The sequence below is a fragment of the Lissotriton helveticus genome, chromosome 11 (genome assembly GCF_964261635.1).
Source record: "Lissotriton helveticus chromosome 11, aLisHel1.1, whole genome shotgun sequence".
Lineage (NCBI taxonomy): Eukaryota > Metazoa > Chordata > Amphibia > Caudata > Salamandridae > Lissotriton > Lissotriton helveticus.
Window position 1 is genome coordinate 321487092 of NC_136072.1, and position 20556 is coordinate 321507647.

Here is a 20556-nt window from a genome sequence, read left to right on the forward strand (position 1 = left end):
GGTTTCAAAGAGAGAATATTGATATTTTTGAAAACTTTATTTAAGTGACTAAAAACTATATTGATTACTTGATGGGTATAGGCTTAGTCACCAGGTACATAGAACTAAAAACTCTAGCAGGATGGCTCTAAGCAAAAGATCGTGCCTCTGACAAGGCAGTATTCTGCAGACTAAATGTTCTGCTCCCAGCAAAGCAGACGTAGTGTCCATCAGTCTGAGATTCAATGGAACAAATTGCAGAACAGTGACCTCTGTTAATTGCAGTGCTTGAGAATCCACAAAAGTGTAAAATGTTGCACTATTAGGTTATTTTTGCTAAAAATGCAAATGGTCATATTGTGTGTTTCTCTAAAAAGACAGGTGACGTTTAAGTTCAGAAAATGTATGAAGAATATTGTTAAAAACGGTTAAAATATTGACGAGAGAGTCTATGAGCGGGCAGCAAGGCAATGTGGAAGAGAAGTGCGAGCGGGAACCATAGATGACAGGTAGGACACACTAACCTGTCCGAGGTTCTGGCTCTGCCCTGGAGTCTGCGTTTGGCTGGGCAGGGTGAAGTCGGTGAACTCGAACCCGGACCCCTGGGTGTCGTCGCCCAGCAGCTCGGCCTCCTCCGTGTCCAGGAAGGTAAGGGTTTGAAAGCTGGGTCCGTACGTCTGGACGCTCATGCGTGCGGATGGGCCTGTCCTCTGGCGTGCGGAAGGAGGGTGGCGAGTACGCCCGGCCTGCTCCCAGCGGAAATCGGAGCCTGTTTAAAAAGGTCTGCTGGGACCGGCCCGGCACGGTCTGCGGTGTCCCGGAGAGGAAGCTCGCGAGGGTTAGCAGATCAAACAGCACCAAACCTCCCGGCAAGGTTGAAAGGAAATCCCTGGAAGTGGTGCGAGAGGCCAATGGGTAGAGATGGCTGAGGCAGAGATGGGGGGAGGGCTCAGGCGTGCTGACTGCAGAGTGCGACCCGCGCAGGAAGTGGCAGTGACAAAGAACGCACAAAATGCAACAGCAAAAACAACAACTTAAACAAGCCGCGAACGGGAGTTGTGTGGGAGAGAGAGGCGGAGGGAGTTGTGTGCGCGTGCGCGGGAAAGCACTGATAAGCAGCATTTAAGTTTCCGATGGCAGGAACTGGTCGGGGAGGGGTGGAGCGAGGCATGCTGCATTGGAGAGGCGGAGCGAGGCGAGCGCGCTTGGGTGCGTAATTGCAAGCTGGTGGCCTTTGGTAGCAGCACTTTTAAAACCCGCTTACAAAATGTCTCTCAGTCCAGCGCATGCGCTGACTCAGCGAGACCTAAAAATGGTTGAGAGGGTCTCTGACTCAGTGGATATCTTTAGGTAAAGTGGTACCTACTTCACACAGCCAGAAGGGCACTAGGTGTCTGAACCCAGCTTGTCCCCAATTGTTTTTTTTTCCCTTTTGACATTGACCTTTTGGCCTTTACTCTGATGGCTGTCAATGTTATCTGAATTGGCCAAATTGAAGAGCACGCCAGTACTTGAAGTAATGGCCACATCATACGCTTATAGGCATCTGCCCTGTATGAGACCACAACCATATCTACAGTGTTCGATTGGAAAGACATGTCTTAAACAAATCGTGGCACAAGGTTGATGTGCCTACAGATCAAAGATATGAATACAAAATGGCACACTCTTTCCAGGATAGTCAATTGCAGACTTTTTTGTCATGAAAGGAAAACATTTAACCATTTACTGTGTTGTTGCCCTGCCTGCGCTGTTGTATGCCCGCCGCACCCTGCTAAAACCATTGTTTTTAGCCCATAGAATACGAACCTGTAACGAGGCACCAAAATGCATTTTTACTATGCCGGAGCCATGTGACTTGCCGAAATTTGGCAAATATTTCGGTCTGCTACAATGACTTTTTCAAGACCACAATAAGCCCGATTAGGTGCACTGGAAAGACAAACCCCATCTTAGGCAAATCACGAACGCTAAGAATTGATCTTTTTTATAACTTGTGCAATACTTATGTGTCCCATTTTCATGGCTGCCACTGAAGTCACTGTTTTAGTGATGCTTAATGTTTCTTATTACTAATCTTTTTAGTATGTGATTGGACAATTTATTTTTCAGATTTTTAGATATAGGCACTATTTGGACATTTAAGTTATTGCGCAGTAATGAACTTGTATTTTAGTTTTAGGCTCTGTTTCAATTCCTAAACTTATTTATTTTTTCTCTTTTAACTTGGCTTTCCTATTTTTTATATTCCTGAGTTTGTTTATGCTTGTGATGACTGTTTCTAATTTATGGTATTGCCTTTTCCTAAACTTGAATTTTGATTCTTGCACACACACTGCAATGATTTTAATTAATTATACAATAAAGGGAGATTGACTGACCTACTGACAGTCTTTAATTAGATATTATTATCCGCCACGGTACTCCTATCATCTTGGTTTATAGGAAAAGAGACTGATTGCTCCCATGAAACTATAGCCCAGTTGCCCTCCTGGATGTAGTGATAAAATTATGGAAATAACTTAGGGAATATGTTATATATTTTGATAATGTTGCTCAATGATCTTTAATAAAGACGGGGTTTTCAAGTGATTTCATGATTTATTAGTCTCTTTGTATTGGAATAACACAGCCATTATTAAACCTTGATATTTTAACTCCACAATATTTTTGTCCTCGAAAATCTGTAATACAACCCCAGTTTAAGCAGGCCGTAGGAAGTGCTAGCTCAGCCTCCCCCCTTTCACCCCCATCTATTGGAATAGAGCATCACCAACAGGAAGGAAGTCCTTACCCTTTGCAGTGCCACTGTGTACAAAGTTAATTGTATGATCCTGATTTGTACAGCTACAAAACATTTTACCGGAACCCATAGTTATTTTTCAGAGTGTTTCAGACTTGGTTCTTTCAGGACATTTTAGACAAAACATACATATATTGACCATTTTGCACATATTTTTGTTTAATATCTGTTTATTGAGTATAAACAAATAGAAAATTACACATGTCACAAAGAATGAAGAGCAAAGGAGGGGCGACAAAAAGTTGTTACAGAATAAACAATTGGCCCTAAGACCCTGCAAACGGGGAAAGTCCAGTATACATATATACAAAGCACATATGCAATGACGGCAGAGTCTTTTTCCAAAACATAGAAGACAACATCAGAGAAAGAATTCTTGCTAAACCCCAGGAGGAAGTCATGTAGGGGGCCAAGAGGCAAAGGCCCAATTAAAGTTCCATTGTCCAATAGAGGGAACTGCAAATTTTTTTTATTGCACTGTCTATGATGCTACTATATGTGATATTTGTCAAATATTGAGGTGATTGTAATTGCTGATAAAATATGTTGTATTTCAATTTGTATTATCTTTGTAAGTTATTTACCACTGTTTTTAAGGATGTCTAATCCAAAATAAATGTAAACTCAACATTACTCAAGAAGTGTCTTCACCCACCCTACATCCTTGTAAGCATCTTGCAACAACTCTTGTAGTACAAGTATCTTCTATTGATCATTTAAGCTTACTATTACCACTAATAACTATGTATTTATTTTACAGTAATCGTGTGACTGGTATCTATGAGCTCAGCCTCTCCCATGTGGTAGAACCCGGCAGCCCAGGTGTGAATCAAAATCTTCTTTTTTCACAATCATTTTTGTTGTTTGTGAGATTTATAAAACTACTATCCAAAACTAAAATATGCTATTATGAAGAGACCTACTGTCATTTTCACACTTATTTATATCCAAACACCTTGTTTCCTACTTAGAGAACCTCTTTCGTTCTCAATTCTGGGAACAAACGCAGCTCTATAAACATAATTCAGTCCTCACTTATGGAATTTCTGCAACCCTATTATTGAGAACACTACACAGCTTTTCTAGTGCACATCACTTTTAAATGAAATCTTGTTTTGCTTTTAAGTGTTGCTTGCAGACACAGATTCCAATCTGAGTGTGAAACCCCACCTTAGTTTTCACCTGCCACTTTCTCTACTAGTTCTATGAATCTCACAGCTCTATCAATGCATCTACTCATACTTTCTTTAAGTTAGTCACTGGGCTCTCACATTAAACAAATGATTTTTCATGCAGGCATGCAGAGGAGACGCCGTCAAGTGCTGGACACCTCTGTGGCCTACGTCCGTGGCGAGGAAAATCTGGCAGGCTGGCGACCACGAAGTGACAGCCTGATACTGGACCATCAGTGGGAACTTGAGAAATTGAGTCTTCTCCAGGAGGTAAGATGCCCTTCTTTCGAAATCAAAACAGGGATTAAGACAAAATGTTGTTAGACTTCAGTAGCTATTCTGGCTCATGAAATTAGAAATTCCATGCCCACCATTTTATGAATCACCAATAGGAGCCTTCAATGCACAAATCAGCTATGCTCATTTTTGTAGGAGAGTTTGAAAGTCTTGGAGTTTACGGCATTAGTAGTGCTGAGAGTGTACATGGCTGAGTGCGTGTAACAAGGCTATGGTGCAGGAGAAAATGTTAGTCCTCGTCAAAGAACTTATATATTGGAACTTTGGAAGAAGAAGAAGTCACTTACTACCAGCATATAATTCAACAGAAAATTCCCAGACACAAATGTCTAATGTCAATACTAGGCCTTTGCATTGCCGAAGACAGCTCCTACCTGGTAAAGCCTCAAGCTTGTCAGGGAGCATGCGTTAGGGTACTGTGGTCCTAGATCTCTACAAGTACTAGTCATGTACAGGTGCTTATTGCTTCCATACTGAGTTATGTCATTGTCCTAGTATATTATGCTATATTTTTTACTTGCACTGCTAAACATTACAAGTACAGATTCTGTGGTAGGTAATACTCCTCACTTGGTGTATCAGGATTCTTCCTGATGGTCTTACTGAGCGCTGACCTCCATCCTGAACAGGAAGAAATACATCTGAAAGTCCCTAGGCACAGATTCTCTAATAGTTTATGTAAAAGAAACAAAAAGGGTATTTAATTTACCAGGTGGCTAGAATGTCCTCAAATAAATTGCTGTGGGAGTTTGATTGCTCTGATGCTGGTGGCTCCTATTGGTATTACTGGTTGATAAGTTCCTCTGGTTACTGAACTAGTTGAGGAGGAGGGTAATACCTACTTAGCTGGTTCAGTAACCAGTGGATCTTATAGTACTCAGAGTTGAACTAAAATAGGAATGATATCTGTGAATTCCTACTGTTGTTTTTCAATGGTTGTCAGGCCATGTTCGGAGGCCAGTGGGCAGGCAGAGGCTTTGGGGCCTCGTCCCTGGTGGGCTGGGATCCTGTGCCTCAAATGTCCCAGGGTCTGTCCTACATTAGCTCTGCAAACTGGACCAGATACTATCCCTTCAGCACTTGACTCTGAGGTGCGGATACTCCTATTCAATAACAGGTGTGGTTATTTGAGTACAGTCCTCTTTTAAACAGTCGTAACACATACAGGTCTCCATTTCAGACACAGCCAGAAAAACAGCAACATCAATCTCTTATCCCTCCTGCTGGTGGGAAAAGATGAGGTAGCATCAGATGTGGCCTTCACTTCAGGGTGGTGCCACCTGGAGTCCTTTGGTGTTGGTAGATAGTGGATGCAAGTACGGACCCTCACCAGATATTGTTCCTCATCTGGGTCACTCCGAGTCACTCGGCAATTAACAGCAGGTGAGATGTCACAGAGACTGGGGATCACAGTGGTGCAGTGGGATCCACTGGACATGCTTCTCAGATGTGGCAGGGGCAATCGCCATGGCACACATTTGAGTTTGGTGACTGTGGCCATCATTGGAAAAGTTCCTGATTCTAGTGACGATGTCCATAATTGGCACAACGATTGTTTCTTGATGACAATGTCCAATGAGGGCACAAATCTGGTTTTTGGTGGAGATATCTACCACAGGTACATTTCCTGGTCGTTGGATGATGGTGAGGTCAACTGTGGTTCTGCAAGTCCTGCTTGGAACATTTGTCAGACAGCCACGTGGGCATCCTTGCACACATTCACCAGACATTACTGCCTGGACAGTCAAGTCCAGAGAGACAACAACTTTGACCGTTCTGTCCTCCTGGACTTTCTGGTATGAAATTGGTTCGCAGACCCTCCTCCGGAGTTGGTATTGCTCGGGTATCTGTTCTAAGGTAAGGAATCTATAACTAACTGTCTCTTTCAGATGAACAAGTTACTTACCTTCGGTATCAATGTATCTGTAAGAGACATAGGTTAGTTATAGATTCCTTACCGCCCCACCCACCTCCCTGTTCTGCGCACTGTTTTCTAGGGACAGGGTCTCCCTTACAGGGCCCTAATTTTAACACACCAGTGGTCATTGTCTTGCATGGCACTGCGCTTCTTGCATGAAAAGTCGTGTCAGAACTGACGTAAGCGTGCAGGGGCAGTGTCTAAATAGGCACCGCGATGTGATCCAGACGAACACGACGCTGACGACAGACGCAGAGTCAACCAATGTCACCTACTGACATGCAGGGGTACTGCTAAGCAAAAATTATCTGGATCCAGTCTGACGCCTGGGGGTAATTCTAAGGTTAGGAATCTATAACTAACCTATGTCTCCTACAGATGCATTATTATCGAAGGTAAGTAGCTTGTTTATTTGACCAATGTTTGCTATTTGATAGTACACAACACTATCTCCTCCTTTATCAAACTCTTTTTACTTTTAAGGATACCTGGTAGGACGTTTGTTGTGTTTATAATATTAAATACCTTGTCCTTCCTGGGTTTATGGATAGCTCCTGTGGTTGATACAGACACTTATATTATAATGCCCTCACCAGACCAGCACCAATCCTTGAAAAGTTGTTTCTGAGACAGGCCGCCTGTGTGCAGATGCTGGGCCAAACTTGATGGTCATCACACATGCTCTGCCCGCACATGTGTGCACACACATGTCCTCATGTGTTCACATGCAATAAGGAAGGACAGAGCCTTTTACCCCAGCAGTGCAGTAGCAGAACTTAACAGCATACACTTGTGGTTAGCATTCTCAGTCCAATGTTACTGAATATACAGTGAGGGATACTTCATTGGTGAGATTTACTCACAGTAAAAGAACAAAACCGGATATCCCAAAAGCAAAACATTTAGGGGGATTAAATCAACACACTGATTTTTATCTTCTGTTTACCCTTCCACGGCTAAGAAAGCCTTAGAGAGATGCATCACCAACCATTTGAATGCTGTTATCACAGAGTAACACCTGATGGTGTACATCCAATGCAGCTTTTCATAAATGTAACAGACACCCTCATTCTAGATGATGAGCATTGAATAAAAACGTTTTGCTGCATATTCCTTACCTTAGAATTATCTTCAGGTGTCAGACAGGATCCGGAACTTTTTGTGAGCAGTACCCCTGCACGCCAGTGGGTGACGTTGTTCAGCTCTGCCTGTCATCGTTGGCAGTGTCCGTGCTGGAAGTGATGTGTGTGGTGTGTATATAGGCAACACCCCAGCATGCTGACGCCAGTTTTTTTCTTTCCGTGCCAGTTAGCGCAGATCCAGAGGGAGCTACACCCGGAAATGATTTGACTTCATGCCCTGTGACGCCTATCAATGACAGATGTCAGTGAGAGACATGCATCTTGTTTGCCTCTGATGTCTTGCCATGCATCTAATATTTGGGTGGACATCCCTGCTGGCGCGCCTTTGGGCCCACGGGGTCATGGAGGGGCTGTAGTGGTTCCCCGCCAGCAGGTCCACCCTTGGCACCAGTTCGGTCCCTTGGATCCACAGATGAATCTGGATAAGTGCCGATCATCCCACTTCCACCTTCCCCGCCACCGGTCCCGACGTTGACACTTCTGGTGCAACCGGTGCCCACCCCATTCTCATCCTGGACTCCGACACAGAGCAGGAGGGGCATCCCCTGACGCCGACTCCAGCAATGACAGGAGCCTTGCCTTCTGGCCTAAGTCCTATTCTGACAGGCTACGACTTGGGGAAGATTTGGAGGGGCCACTGGTCCCTGAAAAATACCAGACCCTAGACGCCAACATAAACTGGTGTGAGGGATTGGCGGATACCAGTGTACTGGACACCTCCTGAGGTACTGGCATGGTCTCTGCTCTTACCGTGGCTAAGAAGAAGTGTGCCTCTTTTGCTATGGTGGTCAGAAGGGTGGCTGAGGTCCTGGATCTTAACCTACCCTCAGTGGCAGTCAAGACTAACCTCTTGACAGACGTGCTTCCATCAGGAGTGACCCCCTCAGAACACTTCTCCCATTTAATGAAGTCCTGCTTAGGACCTGGTCCAAGCCCTGCAGTGGGGCTTCTGTGAACAGGACAATTGCCTGCCATCGCCCGCCCCAGGAGACCCCAGTGTCCTCACACAACACCCTACCGGAAAAGGTTGGTGTTCCAAGCCTCCACTTCCTGTTTAAGACTAGATAGGAAATCCAATAGGCTGGACACCTTAGGCAAGAATTTTTTTTCTTCCACCAGCCTGACACTGCAGTCCATGAACACTGCGTGCCTCTTGGGTCATTACTCACATGCACTTTGGGATTTGGTTGCACAGGTGCTGCCCATGATCCTGGAGGAGGCCTGGGCCATACTCTCCCAAGCTATGAAAGATGGGAATATGCCGTCAAGTTCACAATCAGATGTGGGCTGGACACACCCCACTCACTAGGCAAAGCAGTTTCTTCATCGGTGGCCTTACTGTGCCAAGCTTGGCTGAGGACTGACTTTTCAGGGTATTTCTAAGCTTCGCTCATGGACATGGAGACATATCAGACACAGCGCTGGAGAGCTACCAGAATAGCAGATCTATGACCATGTCTTTGGGTCTGTCCTTGGCCCCACCAACCCCAGTCCTCCTTTTGTATCCATGAAAAGGGCCTCCATTCGCATCTTTCCCTGCTAGGTCATCACGGCATGCAAACTCCCCAGCCCCCAGCCTTTGCATGGCTGAGGACGCGGTACTCCCTGACCCCATGGGTCAGGCAGACAGAGGTCATGCCAGTCCATCAACCCCATCTAAGCAGCCACTGTATCCAAACTCTTTAGTTTGCCCCCAACTATCATGGGTAACCTCTAGGAGTCATGATACGCCATCACCTGCACCACTGGAAGTTGATCACATCAGACAGTTGGGTTCTCCAGGTTGTCGGAATGGGCTACTCTTTCCCCTTTGTGACTACCCCTCCACCCATGCCACCCTTTTGCCATAGGCTGACGGAAGACCATCTCTCTGCAATGCACCAGGAAGTGGCGACTGTCTTGGCCAAGGAAGTCATAGAGAGGGTGTTAATGCCAGAAGTGGGCTGTGGTTGTTATTTCCACTAGTTTCTGTTGTCCAAAAAGGACACAGGCCTACGTCCTATATAGAGTCCTGCGCCCTCCCAATTTCTTCATGAAAAAGGAGAAATTCAAAATGCTCACACTTACTCAAGTTCTGTCTGCCCTCAACCCTGGAGACTGGATGGTAGTGTTGGACTTACATAACTCATAATTCCACATTCCCGTCTTGCCAGCCCACAGGTGTTACTTGTAGTTCAATGGTGGGCCATGTGCACTTTCAATGCGCTGTACTCTCTTTTGGCTTTACCAGTATCCCTCGGGTATTCATTAAAGTGATGGTGGTGGTCACAGCACATCTGTGGAGATCAGGAGTACTAGTTTTCCCTATCCCAGTGACTCGCTGTTGAAGGCAGGCTTGCCCTAGGCAGTTGTCTCCCACCTTCAGACTACAGCGGACTTCCTTCACTCACGTGGTTCAATATCAATGTGCTGAAGTCACATCTGACTCTCTCTACGACGCTCCCTTTCATCAGAGCTGTTCTGGAAGCGGTGAAGTATCTGAAAGAAACACGTTAGTTAGATTCCTTACCTTAGAATAACCCCCAGGCGTCAGACTGGATCCGGAAAATTTTGCTTAGCAGTACCCTTGCGCGTCGGTAGGCGTAGTCTGCGGCTCCGCGTCTGTCATCAGCGTCGTTGGTGCCGGGATGACGTCGTCGGAGTACTTAGACGCCGCCCTCGTGCGCTGATGTCAGTTCTTCTTTTTTTCCGCGCCAGCTAGCGCAGGTCGGGAGAAAGCAGTACCTTAGTCTCTTTTTGACTAAAACGTTTTGATCTTTTTGATCTCTTCTTGAGTCTTCACGACTCTCAGTGCCGGTAGGGAATGCCCGGGTTCAAGCCCTGTACCGACTGCAACCGACTGATGTCGGTTACCGATCCCCACTGCCGGTGCCTGTATTGCCTTGGGGCCGACCACAACGACCGGGCCTTGACGTCGAAGGCTAGGCGGGAGCAGTCCCGCAAGCACCTCAAGCTCCAGCAGTCAGCCCCGCGCCGCTCACGGTCCCGGTCCAGGAGGGGGTCGAGGGACCGCTCGCCGGGCCACAGTCATCGAAGCTCGACGAGTCGACACCATTCGTCGGGCTCCAAGTCCTCAGGTAAAACGCACAAGAAGTCGAAGAGACGCCATCGCTCTTCTGTCTCCCCCCATGCTCGCGCAACGCGGCCAGGGGTTCGGGCGACACCGCCTCCGCGGCTCCGCAGGCGCCGCGGCCAGCTCCATACCTGCCGGTCCCTGGGCTGAACGCGATGCCGGAGGAGATCGAGGCGTTCCTCATGGCCATGAGGTCCCTCTCTCCTCCGTTGGGTCCCGCGGTGCCTCCGGGCCCCGCGGCCCCAACTGGGAGTCCAAGCGGGCCCGGTGTCGTCGGGTGCTTTGGCCCCAGTGCCGTCGGCAACTTCGGTCCCGACACCGCAGGATCCCGCTGGATCCGGTTCCGGATCCGGGTCGGTGCTGGTCTACCTCACGACCCCGCCGGTGTCGACCCCCAGGGTGTCGCCCCCGGCGCCGTCCCCGATCCCTCTCTCGGTCCGGATCCGGCGTCGGACCGGTGTCGACCAATGCCGCATTCGACGCCGGCTGAAGAGCCTTTCTTCTTTGATCCGGCTCCATCCTTTGACCCTGAGTTTCAGGAGATGGAGGACGAAGTGGATTGGGAGGGGTCTGAGGACCCTCTGACACGTGAGTGTCAGTCCTTCCAGGACTGGACAGAGGAGCTAGGGGAGGCCAGTGGTCTTGATACCTCCCCTGACACTGGCTTTGTCTCCCCTCCTAACGTGGCTACGGAGGAGGGGGCTGCTTATAGTGTGGTGCTGACACGGGCAGCCAAGGCCTTGGCGCTTACGCTCCCCGTCGCTACTGTGAGGTCTAACATCCTCACTGAGGTCCTTAAACCACAGACTGGCGCTCCAGAGCCTTTACTGCCATTTAATGAGGCTCTCATGGACGTCCTGTTGGGCACCTGGTCCAGGCCCGCTACAGGCCCCCCTGTAGATAGGAACGTCGCCAGGCGCCACCGCCCAGCTCCAGGCGACCCTAGCTTCCTGTCCACCCACCCCACCTCCGAGAGCCTGGTTATCCAGGCCCCTACTTCCCAATCCGCATTCCCGGCTGCACCCCCAGATCGGGAATCCAAAAGGTATGAACAGTTTGGTAAGAAACTGTTTTCAACCCTCAGCTGTGGGTTATAGTCAGTCAACACCGCTTGCCTTTTGGGCCGTTATACCCACTCTCTGTGGGATACGGTTGCGGCCGTGCTGCCAGAGTGTCCGGAGGTGGACTTGTCAAAATTCGCGCAAGCCCTTGCGGAAGGACGAGACGCAGCTCGGTATTCTATACGATGTTGGTTGGATATCACGGTCTCGCTGGGCAGGGTAATGTCAACGACGGTGGCGGTTCGCCGCCACGCCTGGCTGAGGTCCGCCAACTTTTCAGCCGATGTCCAGAACACCCTCATGGACATGCCGTTTGATGGCAGCCACCTCTTTGGTGGCAAGGCAGATCATGCCCTTGAACGTTTCAAGGACTTCAGGGCTACGGCCAAGTCCTTGGGCCTCTTGGGGCAGCGTCAGCAGCAGTCTGCCTTTCGCTCCTTTCAAGGCCAAGGAAGGAGCGCCCCTTCACGTCCTGCCAGCCACAGGCCGCTGTCTAACATCCAGGGTGGCGGCGGACGTGGTGACCACCGTGGCGGTGCCAGGGGACAACGGCACGGCCAGCCCACATCCACTCCCGCAGCATCTGCCTCAAAGCTCTCCTAGTCCGAGCTTTCAGGCCCATTTGATGCCAGTGGGGGGCAGGGACCGCCATCGCCTCCTTCACTGGTGTACCATCACTTCGGACAGGTGGGTGCTGCAAATTGTCCGAAGGGGCAACTCCCTCCCCTTCGAGGCGACCCCTCCAGCAATGCCACCACAGTACCACCGCGTGTCGGGGGATCACTTGCATCTTCTACAAGAGGAAGTGTCGGCCCTCTTGGCCAAGGGGGCCATCGAGCGTGTTCCAGGCAAGAAGTAGGGTGTGGTTGCTATTCCCACTACTTTCTGGTTCCCAAGAAGGGCAAAGGGGGCCTACGCCCTATCTTGGACCTACGGAACGTCAACGGCTTCCTCCAGAAGGAGAAGTTCAAGATGCTGACTCTGGCTCAGGTCTTAGCTGCCCTGGACCCCGGAGACTGGATGGTAGCGTTGGACTTGCAGGACACGCATTTGCACATCCCCGTCCTGCCGGCCCACCGGTGTTACCTGCGGTTCATGGTTGGCCACGAGCACTTCCAGTTCACCGTGCTCCCCTTTGTCCTTACAAGCGCCCCATGGGTGTTCATGAAAGTAATGGCGGTGGTCGCAGCTCATCTGCACAGGTTAGGGGTGTCAGTCTTCCCCTACCTCGACGACTGGTTGTTGAAGGTGGGCTTGCCCCATTCAGTCGTCAGCCACCTTCAGACTACGGCCGACCTCCTGCACTTGCTGGGGTTTTCCATCAATATGCCGAAGTCGCACCTGTGTCCCTCTCAAAGGCTCCTCTTCATCGGAGCGGTTCTGGATTCGGTGCAGTTTCGGGTTTATCCTCCCGAACAGCGGGTTTGGGATATTCAGGCTCTGATTCAGATCTTTCAGCTGTTATCCCGGGTCTCGGTCAGGTTGACGCTGCGGCTTCTGGGGCTGATGGCCTCCTGCATCCTTCTGGTGCATCACGCCAGGTGGCGGATGCGGGCTCTGCAGTGGGACCTGAAGTTTCAGTGGGCCCAGCATCAGGACAACTTGTCCGACCATGTCCGGATCTCGGAGGGCACTGTGAGACAGTTGCAGTGATGGCTCACGGACTGCGATTGGGTCAGCGGCAGATCCCTTTCCCATCCCCAACCGCAGCATGTTGTTGTGACGGATGCGTCCCTCCTGGGCTGCGGGGGGCCACATGGGAGAGGCGGAGATCAGAGGCCTCTGGTCTCCAGCGGAGTCCCGGCTCCATATCAACCTTCTGGAGCTTTTTAAAGCTTTTTTGGAGGGGAACCTGGCGTTTGTGGGATCTTCCCATATTTCATTCAACCCTAGGTTCAATAATGTCTCTCCAATCTTACACAGCCACTTTATCTTGTGGAAAGTGTCAGATTTGATGATATCCATAAGCCCATTTGCAAATATTCTCAGTGCAGGTGTTATCTATAAACTTCTCCAGTATAAAACTGGGCGTAAATAGGCAAGTAAAGCAATTGGGCTTAGACCCAAATCAAATAGTAAGGGACACATTTGTGTACTATGGGGTAGCTTAGTAAGATTTCTTAAAAACAAATTTTCTGAAGATGTCAATTTCTGGAGATTCTCAAATCCCCAAATTTCGACATCATATAAAACAGAGCTAACAACTTTTCCATTGTACACTGTTAATGACGGGGCTATTGGCTTGGTGAGCGACCTAGAATGCTCTTGTCTCAAAGCTCCAGCAAGCTGTCGGTGTTTAAGTGGCGCAAGGTCTCTTTCAGCAGTGGGGAGAGCCTTGGTTAGATCTATTCGCCACAGAAGAGAACGCGCAATGTCATCAGTTCTGCATGTTGGAATTTCCAAGGCGGCTCTCGCTCTGAGACGCTTTTCGTCGCGAGTGGAGTTGCGGTCTGTTGTACGCCTTTCCGTCTATACCACTTCTGCCCAGAGTGCTGAAGAAGATCAGGCGCGACCGGGCCCAAATCATCCTTGTGGCTCCAGACTAGGCACGAAGATATTGGTATCACGTGCTACTCCGCATGTCAGTCGATCCCCCGATTCGTCTGCCTCTTCAGGAGGACCTTCTGTCGCAGCAGCAGGGGACGGTCCTCCACCCGAACCTGTCCAGTCTCCACCTCCATGCGTGGAGATTGAGCGGCGACAGTTGAGGCCATTTGACTTGCCTCCTGAAGTCTGCGATGTAATTCTGGCAGCCAGGCGTCCCTCTACAAAATCGGTATACGCCTGCAGGTGGAACAAATTTGTGGCATGGTGCACAGCAAAGGCTGTGGATACACTCTCTGCCCCCCTTTCTGAGGTTCTCCTCTTCCTTCTTTCTCTTGCCCAGCAGGGCTCTGCTCTGGGCACTATTAAGGGCTACCGCTCTGCCATTTCCGCCTTCTTAAGGCTACCTGATCAGCCCTCCTTGTTCAAGTCCCCCGTTGTAAATAGATTCTTGAAGGGCATCACTCATATGTTTCCTCCTGTTCCTTTCGTGATGCCGCAGTGGGACTTGAACCTTGTTCTAACTTTTCTGATGTGCGCTCCTTTTGAGCCACTCCATAACTGTCCTCTTCGTCTTCTCACTCTTAAGACTGCATTCCTGGTTGCCATCACCTCTGCCAGTAGAGTGAGTGAGCTCCAGGCACTTTCTTCACAACCTCCTTCCCTTTCTGTCCATCCCGACGAAGTTGTGTTGCGAACGCGACCCTCTTTCCTGCCCAAGGTAGTCACAGCCTTCCACATTGGGCAGTCCATCCACTTGCCCACCTTCTTTCCGCCTCCGCATCCCTCGAAAGAGGTAGAGAGGCTCCACCGTCTGGACCCAAAACGTGCGCTCTCATATTACCTGGATCGCACACTCCAGTTCCGGGTGGATGACCAACTCTTTGTTGGTTACGTGGGCGCTAAGAAGGGACTGGCGGTGCACAAACGAACCATCTCTCGGTGGGTCATCTTGTGCATCAAGATTTGCTACTCTTTGGCGAGGAAGGAGCCTCCTTTTGGGCTGAGGGCCCATTCCACTCGGGCCACGGCGGCCACTCCTGCCCTGGGTCAGGGAGTCCCTTTGCAGGACAACTGTCAGGCAGCAACGTGGGCCTCGCTGCACATGTTCGCAAGACCCTACTGCCTGGACAGCCAAGTTCGGAGAGATGGCTTCTTTGGCGTTCCGTTCTCCGGGACTTTTTGGTGTGATCTTGGCTCGCAGACCCACCACCGGGGTTGGTATTGCTGGGGTATCTATTCTAAGGTAAGGAATCTAACTAACGTGTTTCTTTCAGATGAACAAGTTACTTACCTTCGGTAACGATATATCTGTAAGAAACATTAGTTAGTTAGATTCCTTTGGCCCTACCCATCCTCCCTGTTCTGCAAACCGATATCTAGGGTTAAGGTGGATATATGTCGTTACAACGCATGCTTTTTCAACGCATGCCTTTACAACGCAGGTTTTACAACGCAAGTCGTTGCGTTGGGGGGCGCTGGATAGTGAATAGTTTAATTTACTATTCCAACTCCAGTCCCCGTGGATAGTAGGGAAGGTTTTGGATAGTAAATTAAACTATTCCCTATCCTACAGCGCCCTCCAGTCGTTGTAACGACTTGCATTGTAATTCCTGCGTTGTAAAGGTACTGCGTGGAAAAAGTTTTGTTGTAAAGGATGTTTCCCGGTTAAGGTCATTCCTTTCAGGGACCTAGTTTCATGGCACCAGTGTCGGTTTTTATCATGGCTCTGCGTTTCTGGCGCGGAAAAGCTGTGTATAAGAACTGAAGTCAGCGTGCAAGGGCGGCATCTAAGTACTCGACAACATCATCCCAGCGCCGACGACGGACGCGGAGCCGCAGACGACGCCTACCAACGCGCAAGGGTACTGCTACGCAACATTTTCCGGATCCAGTCTGACGCCTGGGGGTTATTCTAAGGTAAGGAATCTAACTAATGTTTCTTACAGATATATCGTTACCGAAGGTAAGTAACTTGTTCTTCAGGCTTATCTTCCTGAACTGCGAGTCAGGATATACAAGCTATTATTTTAATTTTTCAGCCTCTATCCTTTTCGGAAAGACTGTCTCTATGGCTGCTGGGCCTCTGGCCTCCAGCATACAGCTTGTAACACATTCCCACTGGAATATACAAGCTCTGCAGTGGGACCTGAAGTTACAGTGTACGCAGCATCAGGGGAATCTCTCCGACATGGTACCGTTCTGATACAGAGATGGTATAGATGGAAAGATTTGCAGTGGTAGCTGATCAAAATCACCCAGGCACTACCCATGCACTCCATCAATCACTCAGGCACTACGCATGCACTCCTTCAATCAATCAGGCACTAACCATGCACTCATCCATGCACTCAGGCACTACGCCTGCAATCATGCAGTCACTCAGGCAGTACACATGCACTCCTCCACTCACCCAGGCACTAACCATGAACTCATATAATCACCCATGAACTACCCATACACTCATCCATGCACTCAGACACTACTCCTGCACTCATGCAATCACCCAATCACTACCCATGCAGTCCTTCAATCATACAGGCACTACCCCAGCACTCATACAATCACCCACGCACTACCCATGCACTCCTCCATATATTACACATGTCGCAATTCATACAACACATAGAAGTTTGTCTATTTTTAACCAAATAAGCGGTTCTAAATAGAACCATTTTTAAAATTATTTTTTCTTTTAAATTGTTTTGTGTTTTCAAACAAAAAAATGTAAAAAATCAACAGAATGAACTAAGAAAACGTTCCCAAATCTTTTGCAGTTAATAACTCATTGCAAAAACAAAAAATGTACAACAGTGGTTTTTCGCAGCAACCACAACAGCATCCAAAGATTGCTCTCCACAACAAAGAACTTTCTTGCACTTAATGCACTGCTTCTCAAGTCCAGCGAACTCAGGGATTATTTAGGCTCTTAGGGTCGATGCAGAGGAACCTGCTGAGGTACTAGGCCCTACCACCTGATCATCTTGCGGAGTTTGTTTCTGTAGCTCACGGCAATGTTGCTCTTGTGCAAGATGAAGTGGATGCATTGTCTGCAGGTGCTCCATCATAGATGAAGTGCCACAGGAGTATTTTTAATCTGATCCATGAAAGAGGACCCTTTGACATATTGTACAGGTTACCTTGCGTGCATTCACCTTTTTTTGCCTGCTGGAATTTTTTTTAAAGCCCACACAACATTTTCATAATGCTGCTTAACTGGTTATTCCAACTCTTCCTCTCCAGGAATGTCCTGTGGTGGAATTGAAGAAGCCAATTTTCCAATGGACTGAAAAAAACACCAAAAAAATGTAAGAAAGAAGAACAGAAAACACAAGAGCTGTGTCTTCTGAAGATGTTCTGGGAGGAATTAAATATTTGGGTGGGGTCCTGCAAGTTCTAGAATAAAAAGCTTCTTAACCAATAAAATGCTTTCTTTTGATATCACATGGGATTCGCGCACACGACAAGCAACCGGCGCACACCAGACGCAATTCCCGAAATATATATTTAACAATAATATATCTTTATTCCAGTTACAAATATACAATATTTACAAATGTGTATATTGATCTCTTGGTATAAAATATATAATAAAGTTATAAATACAGGAATTGCTCCAAGGAAGAGGAGTATACAAGACAAGCAGACCTAAAGTTTGATCAATTCCTGAGGAGAGGATATCCATTCACTGTCTTGGAAAATAGACGGTTAAGGGCTACCAACCTAAAGAGAGAAGATGTACTGTTGCCCAAAAGCACTGTGACACCAACTGAATCTATTGCTGAAATAACGAGGTTTATCACGGATTTTAATTGGTTCAATACTAAAGTCAAACAGGTAATAATCAAACATTGGAATGTTTTAAAGAAAGACCAATATCTTAAACCGTTTATTACAGAACATGCTGATATCACCTACAGAAAGGTACCGTCGTTGGGCGACTTGCTGACCCAGAGTTACTTTGCCAACAGAAATTCCCCAAAAAACACTTAGCTATCATACAAGGGGTTTGTCAAATGCCCCAAATGTAAAGCTTGTAACTATGGCCGCAATATGGCTGGATATAACAACTATCCAAGGTTTTATGAAACCCATCAACGAGAGGATCACATATGAAACTACACATGTGGTTTATCTGCTGCAGTGTGGATGCGGTCAACGCTACGTTGGAAGTACTGTGAACAAATTAAAACAAGGCATCCTCCAGCATTTGCAGGCTGTGACCAACAAGGACTTTACGTATGTGATGGCCAAGCATATTTGGAAAGATCTTGAAGGCATTCTAGACAAAAACAACTTTTTTTACTCTGGCATTGAACATATCCAGGTAAAGATCAGAGGAGGGGATAGAGAATTGGCCCTGAGGCGTGCAGCATTGAGACGGATAGCGACTGGGCACAGAAAATTCATGGGGCCTTAATATGGACGCTGAACTATATACCTCTCTGTAAGACATCTGAAACGACTCTGGGAACATTAGATCAGGGGAGGAAGAGCAGTTTGTGAGTGTTGGAGGACTTGGTATGTGTGAGAGATTAGCCTCCTAGAGTTGTCAAAGGAGCGGACCAGCCGTTCAAATGGGGTCAATCAATCAATCAATCAACCAGAGTACTTGTAAAGCGCGCTACTTACCCGTGAGGGTCCCTAAGCGCTGAGGGGAGGGGGGGTGCTGCTACTGCTTGAAGAGCCAGGTCTTGAGGAGTCTTCTGAAGGTGAGTAGGTCTTGGGTCTGCCGTATGTGGGTAGGGAGGGTGTTCCAGGTCTTGGCGGCGAGGTAGGAGAAGGATCTGCCACTGGAGGTCGTTTGTTTGATGTGGGGGAAAGCGGCGAGGGCGAGGCTGGCGGAGCGGAGCTGGCAGGAGCGGGTGTGGAAGCCGAGTCTGCTGTTCAGGTAGGCTGGTCCGGCGTTGTGGAGTGCTTTGTGTGCGTGGGTGAGGAGCTTGAAGGTGATCCTCTTGTCGACGGGGAGCCAGTGTAGGTCTCTCAAGTGGGGGATGATGTGGCTGCGGCGGGGTACGTTGACGATCAGTCAGGCAGAGGTGTTTCGAATGCGTTGTAGTCATCGTAGGTGTTTGGCTGGGATTCCTGCGTAGAGTGCGTTGCCGTAGTCCAGTCTGCTGCTGACGAGGGCCTGTGTGCCCGTTCTTGTTTCGGTCAGGATCCACTTGTAGATCCTGCGGAGCATGCAGAGGGTGTTTGAGCAGGAGTAGGAGATGGCGTTGACCTGCTTAGACATGGAGAGGGAGGAGTCGAGGATGCATCCTAGATTGCGTGCATGGTCGTTGGGTGTTGGTGCTGTTCCCAGTGTGGTCGGCCACCAGGAGTTGTCCCAGGCTGAGGGGGTGGGTCCGAGGATGAGGACCTCCATCTTGTCCGAGTTCAGCTTCAGACAGCTGCTCCACATCCAGTCGACGACGGCTTTCATTCCCTTGTGGAGGTTGGTTTTGGCGGTGTGTGGGTCCTTGATGAGGGAGAGGATGAGCTGGGTGTCGTCGGCGTAGAAGATGATTTTGATGTCGTGATGGTGGGCCACTTGTGTGAGGGGGGCCATGTAGACGTTGAACAGCGTCGGGCTGAGGGATGAGCCCTCGGGGACGCCGCAGATGATGTCGGTGGCTTCGGATCGGAAGGGTGGGAGGCGGACGCTCTGGGTTCTGCCTGGGAGGAAGGACGTGGTCCAGTCAAGAGCCTTCTCTTGGATTCCGGCTTCTAGGGGGCGTGTCTTTAGAGTGCAATGGCAAACCGTGTTGAAGGCGGCTGACAGGTCCAGGAGGATGAGGGCTGATGTTTCACCGTTGTCTAGTTGGCGCCAGATGTCGTCTGTGGCCGCGATGAGGTCAATCTCGGTGCTGTGGTTTCGTCTGAATCCAGACTGGGACGGGTCCAAGATGTTGTTGTCTTCCAGGTGGCGGGCCAGTTGCATGTTGATGATTTTCTCGATGACCTTTGCCGGGAACGGGAGCAGGGAGATGGGCCGGAAGTTCTTGAGGTCCTTGGGGTCCGCTTTGGGCTTCTTGAGGTGGGCGTTGATTTTGGCGTGCTTCCAGCTTTCCGGGAATGTCGCTGTTTTGAAGGAGATGTTGATGACCTTCCTTAGTTGGGGTGCGATGGCTGCGTCTACTTTGTTAAATACGCGGTGTGGGCACGGGTCAGACGGAGATCCTGTGTGGATGAAGTTCATGACCTTGCGTGTCTCGTCGTCATTGACGTTGTACCAGGAGGTCAGGTGGTTGGCACTGGTGGTGTTCACAGGGGAGGTGGAGTCTGGCATAGTCGGGGCGGTCATGGTGTTGAAGCTGTCGTGGATGTCAGCGATCTTGCGGTGGAAGAAGATGGCTAGTGAGTCGCACAGTTCTTGTGAGGGCGGGATGTCGTTGGCGTTGGCGCTGGGGCTCTTTGCTGTTGTGTGCGCTGTTATCCAAGCGGTCTTTGAAGGAGGATCTCTTGGCTAATCTGGTGAGGTGGTGGTGTCTGCGGGTGGCGTCCTTGTGGGCTGCCTGGTTGTCCGGTGTGCGTTTGTGGAGCCATGTCTTCTCCAGTTTCCGGCATGCGCGTTTTGAGGTCTGG

The 20556-nt window shown here is 49.0% G+C and overlaps 1 protein-coding gene across 1 annotated transcript in view; it reads left to right on the top strand.

Moving 5' to 3' along the window:
- Positions 1 to 20556, top strand: part of KIF1A (kinesin family member 1A) — a 2072061-nt gene that overhangs the window by 1837127 nt on the left and 214378 nt on the right. Inside the window, exons 39-40 of the mRNA XM_078667093.1 lie at positions 3543 to 3604; positions 4079 to 4224. Of these exons, the coding sequence (XP_078523219.1) occupies positions 3543 to 3604; positions 4079 to 4224 (208 nt within the window). The remainder of the gene's footprint in view (positions 1 to 3542; positions 3605 to 4078; positions 4225 to 20556) is intronic.